The sequence below is a fragment of the Babylonia areolata genome, chromosome 4 (assembly GCF_041734735.1).
Source record: "Babylonia areolata isolate BAREFJ2019XMU chromosome 4, ASM4173473v1, whole genome shotgun sequence".
NCBI classification, from domain to species: domain Eukaryota; kingdom Metazoa; phylum Mollusca; class Gastropoda; order Neogastropoda; family Buccinidae; genus Babylonia; species Babylonia areolata.
In genome coordinates, this window is record NC_134879.1 from 6,428,896 (window position 1) to 6,442,662 (window position 13,767).

The 13,767-nt window shown below is 43.8% G+C and overlaps 1 protein-coding gene and 1 pseudogene across 1 annotated transcript in view; one reads left to right on the top strand and one right to left on the bottom strand.

Moving 5' to 3' along the window:
- LOC143281375 (uncharacterized) overlaps positions 1-13,767 on the top strand; it is a 63,435-nt gene that overhangs the window by 43,251 nt on the left and 6,417 nt on the right. The window contains 3 exon segments of the mRNA XM_076586579.1: positions 1,727-1,879; positions 3,659-3,818; positions 9,240-9,380. Coding sequence (XP_076442694.1) covers positions 1,727-1,879; positions 3,659-3,818; positions 9,240-9,380 — 454 coding nt within the window.
- LOC143281349 (cytochrome b-c1 complex subunit Rieske, mitochondrial pseudogene) lies at positions 7,643-8,457 on the bottom strand (annotated as a pseudogene).

The following is a 13,767-nucleotide window of genomic DNA, read 5'->3' on the forward strand; positions in this document are numbered from 1 at the left end:
AGCATGCACACCCACGAAAACTATGTATGGCTTCCTACATGGCGGGAGTAAATATACAAAACGGTCACACACGTAAAATGTTATATGTCTGTCTGAGTGTGTATGTGTGCATGCCTGAAATCTGATTGAATGACACAGGAAACGAATGATGAGCGCCCAATGGCAGCCGCCAGTCGGCTCTACCCAGTAAGCAGCCTGTGGTGCAAATAACCCTGTGTTCGTAAAGCGCTTAGAGCTTGGTGTCCGACCAAGGATAGACGCTGTATAAGTATCCATCATCATCATCATCCCCATCATCATCGATGATATTTGTGAAAGATAGTCAGTCACGTTTTCGTTCGTACGTTAGCACGTTGATGTCTGACAGCGACATGAAGATAACCACAAGGATATTTCATTCAAGAAAAGACCATGGCCCCATTTGAAGGGGTACACATACAAGTCATTCAAAGTAATAATACGAACACTGTATTACTATAGGCTACATGCTATTCACAAATGCTGTATATTTGGATAGTACCAGTTCATTATGCTTCTTCTCCTAAATGATAACAGAAAAAAAACATAGCGAAGTTTTTAAAAACAGTTTCATTTTTGTAGGAGAAGAGCAAGGAAAGTTTAAACAAAGTTGGTCTGCTATAATACTTCGGAAGGATGTGTGTTCTTCCAAGAACATCTAATTCTGGACAGCAAAAGCAAAATGAATCATCCCCCTCTCTCTCTCTCTCTCTCTCTCTCTCTTATATACACAATGGACATTTGTGGACATTTTTTCTCATGCAGAGAGAAAGAGGGAGAGAGGCAGAGAATTTTTTTTCCTGAAATAAAACAAATCTTTTCTTCTTTTTAGAATGTGAATATTGCGACACTTCACATACCTAGACACCTGTAGAATAAAGCCAATACTAGTAGTACAGTACTATATAATAGAATTCACCAACACGTTACGGTGCAGTGCCGTTGAGCAATGACCACCTAACCAATTCAAAACCTGCTGTCCACTGTGAAAAACGGAAGAAATTGAAGCCACGTTCCCAGAACATATGACCTCTCCAAGACCACGCCCAGGGAACAGTTCAGGGAAAGAGAAGAGGAAGACACAGAAAGAGGTGATGGGTGGACAGACAACAGTACGGAAAGACACCGAAAGAAGCTTTGCTCAAACCCAGTTTCAGTTTTCTCAGGGAGCCGCCACTGCGTTCGGATAAATCCATATACGCGACACCACATCTGCTTGGCAGACGCCTGACCAGCAGCATAACCCAACGCGCATAGTCAGGCCTTGAGTGCATGCATATATATTTGTGTACCTATCAGACTAGATTTCTTAGACAGAATTTTACCAGAGGACAACACTCTCGTTGCCATGTGCGTGCTGCACACAAGACCTTGGTTTATCGTATCGTCCGAATGACTACACGCCCAGTTCCATTTTCCAGTCCAACTTGGGAGAAAGGACGAGAGCGGGATTCGAACCCAGACACTGACAGACTCTGTATTGGCAGATGAGCGTCTTAACCATTCTGCCACCTTCATCCTTATCTCAAACCCAGGCCCTGACACACAAACGCGAGAGAAGCTGGGAGGGCTGGTGTGCGGCGTTTCACCAAGCAGTGTGCCCGTACGACCATGGGAGCACAGTTAGCAGTAAGTAAGCAGCTGAAGAAACATAGTAGCTGATGGCAATATTTATTAATGACGACTTGATCATTTGTCTTGTGTTCAGTGTGATGACCATGTTTCGGAAATTCCTGGCCGAGTACGAAAGCACCAAAGAGGCTAACAACCTGGTGCAGATGTACCAAGAGATCGAGGGGTACTTCCACACCAAAGACTCCACCAAACAGAAGAAAGAGTCCATCGCCATTCACATCTACAAGTGAGAAAGCTCACTTCTCATTGGCTGTTCCGTATCTGTGTATTTCTCACTTTCAGTGTGTGTGTGTGCGCGCGCGCATGCGTGTTGATTTCGCACACTCATGCAGTTGAGGTGGTCATGTGTTTCTTGCGTGCGTGCGTGCGTGCGTGCGTGCGCGCGCGCGTGTGTGTGTGTGCGTGTGTGTGTTGCGCGCGCGCGCGTGTGTGTGTGCGTTATCTGCGCATGCTTACGAATTGATCATATTGTTCTACCAGCTGACGAGCGCAATAGCCGAGTGGTTAAAGCGTTGGACTTTCAATCTGAGAGTCCCGGGTTCGACTCTCGGTAACGGCGCCTGGTGGGTAATGGGTGGAGATTTGCCCGATCTCCCAGGTCAACATATGTGCAGACCTGCTTGCGCCTGAACCCCCTTCGTGTGTACACGCAAGCAGAAGATCAAATACGCACGTTAAAGATCCTTTTGTCCATGTCAGCGTTCGGTGGGTTGAAGAAACAAGAACAAACTCAGCACGCATATCCCCGAAAACGGAGTATGACTGCCTACATGGCGGGGGTACAAAATGGTCATACATGTAAAAGCCCACTCGTGTACATACGAGTAAACGTGGGAGTTGCAGCCTACGAACAAAGAAGAATAAGAAGTTCTACCAGCTGAAGAGAATATCACAATAGACAAGGACAATCAGCCGTCATATTTCAGGACCACCATCGTGATGCATTCACGGAAACTAATCACTGCTTCAGTGCAGTCTTACCTCCCACGATATTAGCTGGCCTGATGCGATCTTCCCTGTCCCAGAACTTTGGCAGTTTTAAAGCTGCTACCTTCCCACTCCCTCGAATTACGCAGTTTTTGTGTTTTCAGATTTAATGTCATCTTCCCTCTTCCAGAACTTCCGCAGTTTTAAAGCGACCTACCCGCTCCTGGGACTTGTTCCACTGTTTTAACGAGATCTTCCCTCTTCCATGGCTTCCATTGTTTTAATGCAACATTCACTCTCCCATGACTTACACTGTTTTAATGCGATCTTCTCTCCCCCATGGCTTCCGTTGTTTTGATGTGACCTTCCCTCTCCCATGGCTTCCGCTGTAACCTTCCCTCTCCCATGGCTTCCGCTGTAACCTTCCCTCCCCCCGTGACTTCCGCTGTAACCTTCCCTCTCCCATGGCTTCCGCTGTAACCTTCCCTCTCCCATGACCTCCGCTGTAACCTTCCCTCTCCCATGGCTTCCGCTGTAACCTTCCCTCTCCCATGGCTTCCACTGTAACCTTCCCTTTCCCATGACCTCCACTGTAACCTTCCCTTTCCCATGACTTCCACTGTAACCTTCCCTCTCCCATGACTTCCGCTGTAACCTTCCCTCTCCCATGGCTTCCATGTAACCGTCCCTCTCCCATGGCTTCCGCTGTAACCGTCCCTCTCCCATGGCTTCCGCTGTAACCTTCCCTCTCCCATGGCTTCCGCTGTAACCTTCCCTCTCCCATGACCTCTGCTGTAACCTTCCCTCTCCCATGACCTCCGCTGTAACCTTCCCTTTCCCATGGCTTCCGCTGTAACCTTCCCTCTCCCATGGCTTCCATGTAACCTTCCCTCTCCCATGGCTTCCGCTGTAACCTTCCCTCTCCCATGGCTTCCGCTGGTTTAATGTAACCTTCCGTCTCTCCGTGACTACCACTGTTTTAATGCGATCTTCCCACGGCTTCCACTGTTTTTAATGCAACCTTCCCTCTCCCCATGACTCCCACTGTTTTAACGCGACCTCCCCTCTCCCATTCCAGGACCTTCCTGGACCCGCAGAGCAAGAGGCACATGGCGACCAGCGAGCAGATCGCGCAGCGGGTGAGCACCGAGAAGGAGCGGCCCAGGTCTGCCACCCTCAGGGACGTCCAGGGCTTCATCCTGCCCAAAGTGGAGGAGGCTTTTGCTGGCTTTCTGACGGTGAGTCCAGCTGGGCCCGTCTGCACGAGGCGATCTTTGCTGCGCTAAGTTTTCTTAGGGTTTAAGAATATTCTCAAGTATATTGGGATTTTACAGTGGAGTTTGGAACGTTCTTTAACTATAAGCATACTTAGCGCTGCTTGTTTTGCTCAGACAACACATCCGAGAAAAGGCCTATGGTTTCTTTTGGATCCTTTTCCTCTCTCTCTGTCTTTCTCTCACAAGCGCGAGCGCACGTGTCTGTGTGTGTGTGAGCATGTGTGTGTGTGTGTGTGTGTGTGTGTGTGTGTGTGTGTTTGAGGGGTTTTGTGTGTGACTGTGAGCATGTGAGCGTGTAAGTGTGATGTGAGTATGTGTGTCTATGGGGTGGTGGTGGCGGAGATTGAGCGTGTGTGAGAGAGAGAGAGAGAGAGAGAGAGAGAGAGAGAGAGAGCGTGTGTGTGTGTGTGTGTGTGTTCATCACCTTTACGTCAGAGTGATATTAGACAGGGGAAAAAAGTGTGGGGCGGGAGATGATGGGGGCGACAAGGAAGGCGGGGAATAATGATCTGGATATGGGAAATGCGGTCGGAGTGAATATCCTGTGTGTGTGTGTGTGTGTGCGCGCGCGCGCGCGCGCGTCTGTCTATCTGTCTCTGTGTGCGACAGTGTGTGTGTGTTTGTGTGTGTGTGTGTGTGTGTGTGTGTCTGTGAACGTGCGTGCGTGTGTGTGTGATGATTTTTTAATGCTTTAGTTTAATTTTGCCATTCCTGAATTTTAGAATGAAAAGAAGAAACTCATTATAAGTACTCGTTTATTGGACTGTTCGATAATGAAACAAAAAAAACCCAAAAAACAAACCCAAACATATATTAACGTTCGTGGTTCAAGTGTTTCGAGCAGTGTTTTAAAAGTACTGGGTTATATTGCTTCATAAAATCACAGGTAAGGACATGCTCAGGGGTGATATTTTGTTCGCAAATACATGTGGTATTTCTGATATATTTGGTTATAAAAGCATTAGTTTTCCACCTACGTATAAGAGATATTATTTTTCTGTCAATGTGGACATGATGTTGTTTTTTCACATCGGTAACAGTCAAATTCATGAACTTTGCATGGTATTTCGAAAGGGAAATCTTAAACAGTTTCCATGAATACGATTTTGCTAAACTGTAAAATTCTCGAAAGGACCAAACCTATATGAACTGACTTCGGACGACACTTTGCTCCTTGTTTCGCTACTTTATCCACTTTATCGTTATGATAAAACGAAGAAAGAGATGGTATTCAGCAGAATGTGATTGTAGTGCCTTGCAAACATAAAGCAATGATTAAATGACTGATTTCAATTAACATTTAAGTTTAACATTCTGTCCGTAATCTAAATGATTGTAGTGCCTGAAGCACTGACCTCGGAAAAAAAAAAAAACAGAAAAGAATTTTTTTAAATGTCTCGTGTAGAAGATTTAAGGCCATCAACATTTCAGTTAGTTCAGCTGTGAAAATTGATTTGTTGTTTCTAATGTGAAACAGATTTCTATATCTTCTTTTTTTTTCTTTTTTTTAATCAATTACCGATCTGTCCGTATATAATTTCGTATGATTTGGGTATCTATTTTCAATATAAGATTTTACATAATTGGCTAGCATGTTTATATTGCCGTCTCTTTTTTCTTTTCTTTTTTTAATCGGTGTGGTCAATATCAAACTGAGCTCTTTGTAGTTCTCAAATGGGAGTAGGAAAGAATGACAGTCTGACAAATACCGAATCTTTTTCAATGGTAATCTCAGAGCCCTTCGTAATATTAGAGACCTGTACATGTTGCCAGTGTTATCTGAGACGAAACTGATTTCGCTCGTTTCGGAAAATCTGCTTCGGATCTAAGTTTTATTTCGTTTTTGGGTGTCGTGCTATTTATCAGAACTTTAGCTGAGGCATCTTTTCTTTGGTTATCTAAGGGTAAGATTTGTGCTCCGTTGTGTGTGTGTGTGTGTGTGTGTGTGTGTGAAGGGTTGTGAGCGCGTGTGATTGTGTGTGCGTGTGTATGATTGTGTGTGTGTGTGTGTGTGTGAGAGAGAGAGAGAGAGAGAGAGAGAGAGAGAGAGAAGGGACGGTGCAAACGACAGTGTGCGTCTGTGCTCGCATGCGAGGGTGTGAGTGCAAACGAGAATGTAAGTGGATGCATGTTTGCGAATGTGTGATTTCCTGTGTGCATGTGCGAATTTTTGACTCACTTGTGTAAACAAAGTGAGTCTATGTTTTAACCCGGTGTTCGGTTGTCTCTGTGTGTGTGTGTGTGTGTGTGTCCGTGGTAAACTTTAACATTGACATTTTCTCTGCAAATACTTTGTCAGTTGACACCAAATTCGGCATAAAAATAGGAAAAATTCAGTTCTTTTTAGTCATCTTGTTTAAAACAATATTGCACCTCTGGGATGGGCACAAAAAAAATGAAGCCTAATTATATGCAAACTGCATTTACTGTTTGGTGGTTTTTTTGGGGTTTTTTTTTTTATTCTCTGAACTTGGCACTTTGATCTGATATTCGACCCAACAACAACAGCAGTCATAATTATCATTTTTTGTTCAAACAGGAACTTCTTTTGCTAAGCATGGAAGTTTTATTTATTTTGCAAACGTTTTGGTGCAGATAGTAAAAAAGGGAAATTACTCTAAATAATGCTAGGGGACTTAATTTGCTTTAAACTGATCTTTCTCATCTTAAACATTACATTTTGAAACAAGAGAAGCAAGGCCTTCAAGACTCACTTGTGATGCACTTAAAAAAAAATCCAAGCTTTTTATGTATTGAGTATAATTTCAAAATGTAATGTTTAAGATGATAAAGATCAGTTTAAAGGAAACTAAGTCCCCTACAGAGTAATTTCCCTTATTTTACTGTCTGCACCAAAACGTTTGCAATAAACAAAACTTCCATGCTTAGCAAAAGAAGTTCCTGTTTGAACAAAAAATGATAATAATGACAGATCTTTTGTTGGATCGAATATCAGATCAAAGTGCCAAGTTTAGAGAATACAAAAAATATAAATATAACAGTAAATGCATTATACTCAATACATAAAAAGCTTGGATTTTTTTGATTTTTTTTATAAGTGTATCACAAGTGAGTCTTGAAGGCCTTGCCTCTCTTGTTGTATGTGTGTTGTGCGCGCTTGCGTGTTTGAACTTTCCAGTGCCAGACTACCTTTCTGCAACTATTGCTGTGGATGGAAAGACATGCTTCAGTCTGTATGCACTACAGAACAAAATGACAGAAAGCCAAGAATTACTGGCAAATAAAAACTTATCTGTATTGCTATTTTGAACAGTCAAACAACATTATCATCTCTTCCGCACAAAACTGCTAGTCTTTGAAATATTGGTAAACAGTCATTACGTTTCTTAACAGAATAGTCAGCGCCAAATTTTGGCAGATGTCCAAAAGATGTTAAGACATCTGTGTCAGTTTCCAATGATTGTCTTGTGAGCAGTCGTCCAGCAAAGTGAATGTTTATATAAGACAAATACCCAACCAATATTTTGAGACAACTGGGCAAGAGTTGTAGAACTGACAGATGAAACACCAAATCAACAGTTATTACCCAACCAGTGTTTTAGCACAACTGGCAAGAGCTGTAGAACTGATAGAAGAGAATACCAAATCAACGGTTATTGCCTTGCCAGTGTTAAGGGTTGTGGGGCTGACTGAAAAGAACATCCCAACATTTATTGCCCAACCAATGATGTTTTAATACAACTGGCAAGAGTTGTGGAACTGACAGATGAAACCACCTAATCAACAGTTATTGCCCAACCAGTGTTTCAACACAACTGGCAACAGTTGTAGAACAGACAGACCGAAGAGAATACCTAACCAACAGTTATTGCCCAACCAATGTTAAGGGTTGTGGGGCTGACTAAAAACAACACCCAAATAACAGTCATTACGTGGAGCCCACCTCCAGCACGCCTTCCTGAGGAAAGCTGTATTCAGGTACCTCCAGGTTGAGCGGGGCGGGCCCTTTGCGGATCCTGCCGGACACGTCGTAGTGCGACCCGTGGCAGGGGCAGTAGTAGCCGCCGTAGTCCCCCGCGTTGGGGATGGGCACGCACCCCAGGTGGGTACAGATCCCCAGGACCACCAGCCACTCGGGGTCCTTCACGCGCTCCTCGTCCGTCTGCTGGTGGCGAAGGGTACTCACGTCTACTTTCTGCGCCTCCTCGATCTCCTCGGGCGTGCGATGCCAGATGAAGAGCGGCATCCCGCGCCACTTGAAGGTGACGCTCTTGCCCAGGGGGATGTCTTCCAGCTTGATCTCTATCTTGGCCAGCGCAAGCACGTCAGCAGACGGGGCCATGGTGGCTACGCACTCGTTTATCAGGGTCTTACTGGAGTAAAGGGCACCGATGCAGCCCGCTCCGGCGATGGTGTACGTGAAGGCTCGACGGCCGGCGGAGGAAGGCCGGGAGGACATGTGGTTGTCTCGAGTTCCAGACCTTCTGTAGGCAGAAAAATCCGGCACCTGAATGTCGGTGTGGGATGAGCGCGTGAGGAGTTGGGAGCCGAGAGAGAACGATGGGCCTGCTACATGTTCGGGCTTCGTCACACTGGACAAGGCACAGCCGTTCTGGGTGATTTTCTGTGATAACACCATGCTTTTCCTCACTCTGCTGTCGATCACTTTTCTCGAAGGGTTTGCTGTTTTCGTCACAGCTCGACACAGAGCTGGAATGAATTGAGATTTCGATGCAGATCTAAACATTTTTGTGTGTCCACTGGCGTGTCCCTTGCCTCCTCAGAACAAGATGGCGAAAGGTATGCTTTTTGGGAGGAAGCACGTCACTTTTTTCTTGGCGTAACGCTTAGAGTAATGACGTCTTTTTGAGTCGGCATCGTCGGCTACTGATCTGTTTGTGTGAACGTATGTCTCAGGAAGCCTTTTTCATTTTCCGCTGCTGTTCAGTTGTGTTTATGTTGCCACTTACAACAGCGGAACAGGGTCATGTTCAGCAGAAGTTGGAACTTTCGCCCAAATTGTACTGTTTCTGCTGCAATTCCTGAAGAAGAGAAGGGTTAATTGGAAGAACTATGAATAAATTTACCAGCTGGTCTATAACTTTCACACTGTAACAGAACACGTTTTGACAGTGTTACACACAACTTTCAAATAGTAATGCATCTGTAATGGTATGAGTCAACATTTTTATTCTTTTTTCTTTTTCTTTTTTCATTTATAACTTTCACAGTACTTGACGATACTGTTTTCACACAGGGACAGTTATGCATAGATCTTTGTACATTTATAATTGATGCATAGATTCTAAGATATATATAGATCTAGATCTCTCTCTCTCTCTCTCTCTCTCTTGATACACACACACATACACACCTTTCAGTAACATCATTATGCAAATCGGCGGTATCTGCTCAATGCAGAGAAAATCCACGGAGATGGGAGTGTCGGTCCAGGACTTTGCCAACATGTCCCAAGCGGAGATGTCCATGCGGATGGACTCGGACACCTCGCTCTACACAGGCTGGCAGAAGGCCGGCTTCAAAGGCCAGAGTAGAGGGAAGGTGAGACATTTAGATTCCAGCGATGCTTTTTGCGGGTGGAGGTGGTGGGTGGGTGGGTGGTGTAATGTATTGTATTGTATTGTGTTGTGTTGTATTGTATATTACTCATTTTTGTGCGTGAAATTCGGGTTGCTGTCCCCAGGGACAGCGCGTCGCAACACTGAGAGCGCCACCCTTTTTTCTTTTTCTTTTTTTTTTCTTTCCTAATATCCTGTACAGTGTCTATAAGAGGTAGACTAACAGAATCTTGGTAAAAATTTGTCTCACATTAGATAAAAGAGGCAACGTGTCGAGCCACAAGCTCTTCTTCAGGCAGATGTAAAGCGTCGCTTCTCACATCATCCTTAGCTTGCATTTTGGGGACAACGATCAGTATCGAACATGGAAAAAGCCACAAAGACGAAGCCCGAAGCCTTCTTGGATATGTAAGACAGATTAACTACTACATAATTACAAGAAGTGGAATTAAGTTTTATCCTGGAAAACGCCCTGACAGTGGAAAATGATTATGTATGATATTCAGTAGGGTCCGACCATGACCATCAGAACAGCAGAGGAGGCAACTGCCGTCCCGACTATCTGGGCTGGAATTAGATTATAGTGGAGAGTATCTTGCCCAAGTTACACCCCCACTCTCTCGGCCAAAAGGGTTTTAAGGACAAAGGCCAACTAGCCTTCAAGGCTGCAGCACTAAAAGCCAGTGCAATTTTGCCTCCTAGTTTGAGAGTCATAGTCCTTCACAAAAGACTAAAGACTAAGCTGTAAACGATTTCCCATTGCGATGGAGAAACCATTGGTAATACAGCTGTCACTTTGCTGTTGGCCACACTGTAAACTTATGTCAATCTGTGATATAAGCTGAGCGTTGGGCCAGACTAACCACTACATGATTACCAGAAGTGGGATCGGTTTAGCCTGAAGAACACCCTCTCAGTGGCAAATTCGCATCAGCACACGCGAAACAAACTGAAGAAGTGGACGAAAGCCACGTCCGCCCAGCAGCTTGTATTGGAGGGGAATGGGTAGGTAAGATGTGTGTCTGGGTGGTGGGTGGTTAGTAGGCGGAAAGGGAGGGATGGGGTGTGGGGGTGGGTGGGGGTGGGTGGTGATGGGCTGTAATGGGATGGGGAAGTGGTGGGGGTATGGACATAGGAGAAAGTTAATGCATCAGTCATTCCTTTATTCTCTGTCTCTGTCTCTCTGTCTCTCTCTGTCTCTGTCTGTCTGTCTGTCTGTCTGTCTCTCTCTCTCTCTCTCTCTCTCTCTCTCTCTCTCTCTCTCTCTCTCTCTCAGCATAGTTTTGAGATCTTTGAATTAACTTGCATGTCAAACGCATAACATTCTTGAATACAGCCGTATAATTAAACTTTTTTGGTCAAATTGAGGCATGAAGCATGTGCCTCTCTCTCTCTCTCTCTCTCTCTCTCTATATATATATATATATATATATATATATATGTGTGTGTGTGTGTGTGTGTGTTAATGAGTGTGTGCGTGCGTGTGTGTGTATGTGTGCGTGCGTGTGTGAGTGTGTGTGTGTGCGTGCGTGCGTGTGTGTGTGTGTGTGTGCATGAGAGTATGTGTGAGTGTGTGTGTGTGTGTGTGTGTGTGTGGCGTGCGCGCACTGTTCCAATACTTGCAGTTCAGAATATATAATAATCATAATAATTATATATACATGTACGTGCACGCACGCAACTGTCAATGCACGGTCTTGTGTATGCGCATGCCGCATGCTTAACTGCGGGTGTGTACGCCCAGTGCATGCGCTTTTGGCAACATGACTTGATAATACTTGTTGGAACTGAATGTACACAATATTAATTTTGTGCAGTCATTTCATGTGTCTTCTCTCTGCAGTCTCGGGGAACAAGACATGTACGTACAAACGGTATTCAGAATGTAACAGCACCACACGTGGTATTTCATGATATACTGCGCTCACATCAACTGCACTGCCGTTTCAGCATTTCAGCACGTTCTGACTAATACCGGAGATTAGAAAAGAGAGATAAACCACTTGCAGAAATTGCTGAAGCCAGGCAGCCTGCGCCGCGGCACGCATTCATTATTCATGAGCTGCCTTTGCCCCGCCCAAACGTAAGGAAAGCGTCAGTCGAACGCAGTCTCCTGAGTGATTTTATAATTTGGATTACACCTTTTTTCCCTTTTCTGTTTGCTTCATCCCACGCAGATGTCAAACTCAATTTTGTTGTGAATAACATTCCTAAATATTTATATGTATTGGTTACTTTTATTTCCCTATCACCACAGCACCATTTTTCACGAGTCGAAAGATGACCTCCATTGCGGAAAACTATAATATTGGTCTTAACGAGATTCACTGTTTGTTGTAGTCTGTCTGTTTCTTGCTTAAGGGCATTTAATTGATTTTGTAACCGTGTGGGTGTGTCAGACAAGAGAACAACATCATCAGCAAATAGCATTAAGAGCAAATCTGTTGCGCCAGGTATCATTTGTATTCCATGTCTCCCCTTCTTTGATAACTCCACTGCCAATTCACCGATGAAAAAGGAAAACAGCTGTGTGCTTGGCATACAACCTTGTTTAACCCCTCTTGGACACTGAAAAAAGTCTGAACAAATACCTTTGTCACGAACACATACAAGTACAGAATCGTAGATGCTTTTAACAGCCATGTAAAACTCCTGAGAGAGAGAGACAGAGACAGAGACTTAGAGAGAGAGATAGAGCACAATACAACGGTCTGCTCGGGCAACATGAAGCGTTCGTATATATATGAATTATATATATGATTATGTACATATTGATAGATTTAGATTTACATACTGATAGATCTATATGAAATTATGTATGTATGTATTCATGTATGTATGTATAGACAGATGTTAGAAGAGAGACAGAGCTGAATATGTGTTTTATGTTTTGATATATATATATTTTTTTTTTTTTTTTTGAAGAAATGGTGATGTAAACCAGAAAGTGTGAAGAAAAAGTAGCGTTACGAAAACGCAGTTCAATAATTTATAACTGTCTCTCTCATGTGCAACATTGCGCTGGGGGGGGGGGGGGGGGTGGGGGGGGGGAGTTGGTGGTGGGGGGAGCTGCTTTATTTTCTTTTTATATTATCTACATTCAAGCAGATGCAAACGTGCTAAAAACCAAAGCAAAAATGAATCGGTTTTCATTGTATTCAGCGAATCTTACTACACGTGCGAAATTCCAGGCGTAACTTAACTTTCGTTTTACTGCAGCTGAACCGTCGAACCGACCAGTTTCCTTGGGGTGGGGAAGGAGAGGGTGATTTACCGCCACCCTTCCGCACTGCGTGTGTGCCTCAAAACGGCTTCAGCACTGTTATAGACAGTAAGAAGGGGCCTGCCGCGAGTGGTTTATCTCTCTTTTCTAATCTCCGCTAATACCCTTCTTTCACTTATGCGTGGACACCTCTTTTGGTGGTGTCGATCTGAATGGCCAAATATGGGCAGGTGTCAACTTTTGTCCATTGGATGGGGCAAGCGGCGTGATGTGAGATGACTGGGGGAAGGGGGATCAGTGTGTGTGTGTGTGTGTGTGTGTGTGTGTGTCTGTCTGTCTGTGTCTCTGTGTGTGTGTGTATGTGTTGTAATTTCAACATCACTATATGTTATCAATATTGTTTATTTGTTGTTGTTGTTGCTTTCTTTGTTTCTTTGTTTGTTTCTTCTTCTTTTTTGACTCACTTGTGTAAACAAATTGAATCTATGTTTTAACCCGGTGTTCGGTTGTCTGTGTGTGTGTGTGTGTCTGTGTGTCCGTGGTAAACTTTAACATTGACATTTTCTCTGCAAATACTTTGTCAGTTGACACCAAATTTGGCATAAAAATAGGAAAAATTCAGTTCTTTCCAGTCATCTTGTTTAAAACAATATTGCACCTCTGGGATGGGCACAAAAAAATAAAAAAAGAAGCCTAATTATATGCAAACTGCATTTACTGTTATATTTATATTTTTTGTATTCTCTAAACTAGGCACTTTGACCTCTTATTCTGACACAACAACAAGAGGAGTCATTATTATCATTTTTTGTTCAAACAGGAACTTCTTTTGCTAAGCATATTTTGCAAACGTTTTGGTGCAGATAGTAAAAAAGGGAAATTACTCTGTAATTAATGCTAGGGGACTTAATTTATCACAAGTGAGTCTTGAAGGCCTTGCCTCTCTTGTTCTTCTTACTTAGGACCATGATCCTGGCTTTCAGATTTCCTTGCGCTTACAGTAGATAACTAGTAAGGTATTCTAATTCAACTTTAATCTGACACATGCAGCTCTGAGTTTTGGTTGTGTGTTTCCAGTCATCCGTGTGCGTTTCATTCCATGTGTTACCGACTCATTAATTAGGTCAGAATCACAGCTAATGTTAAC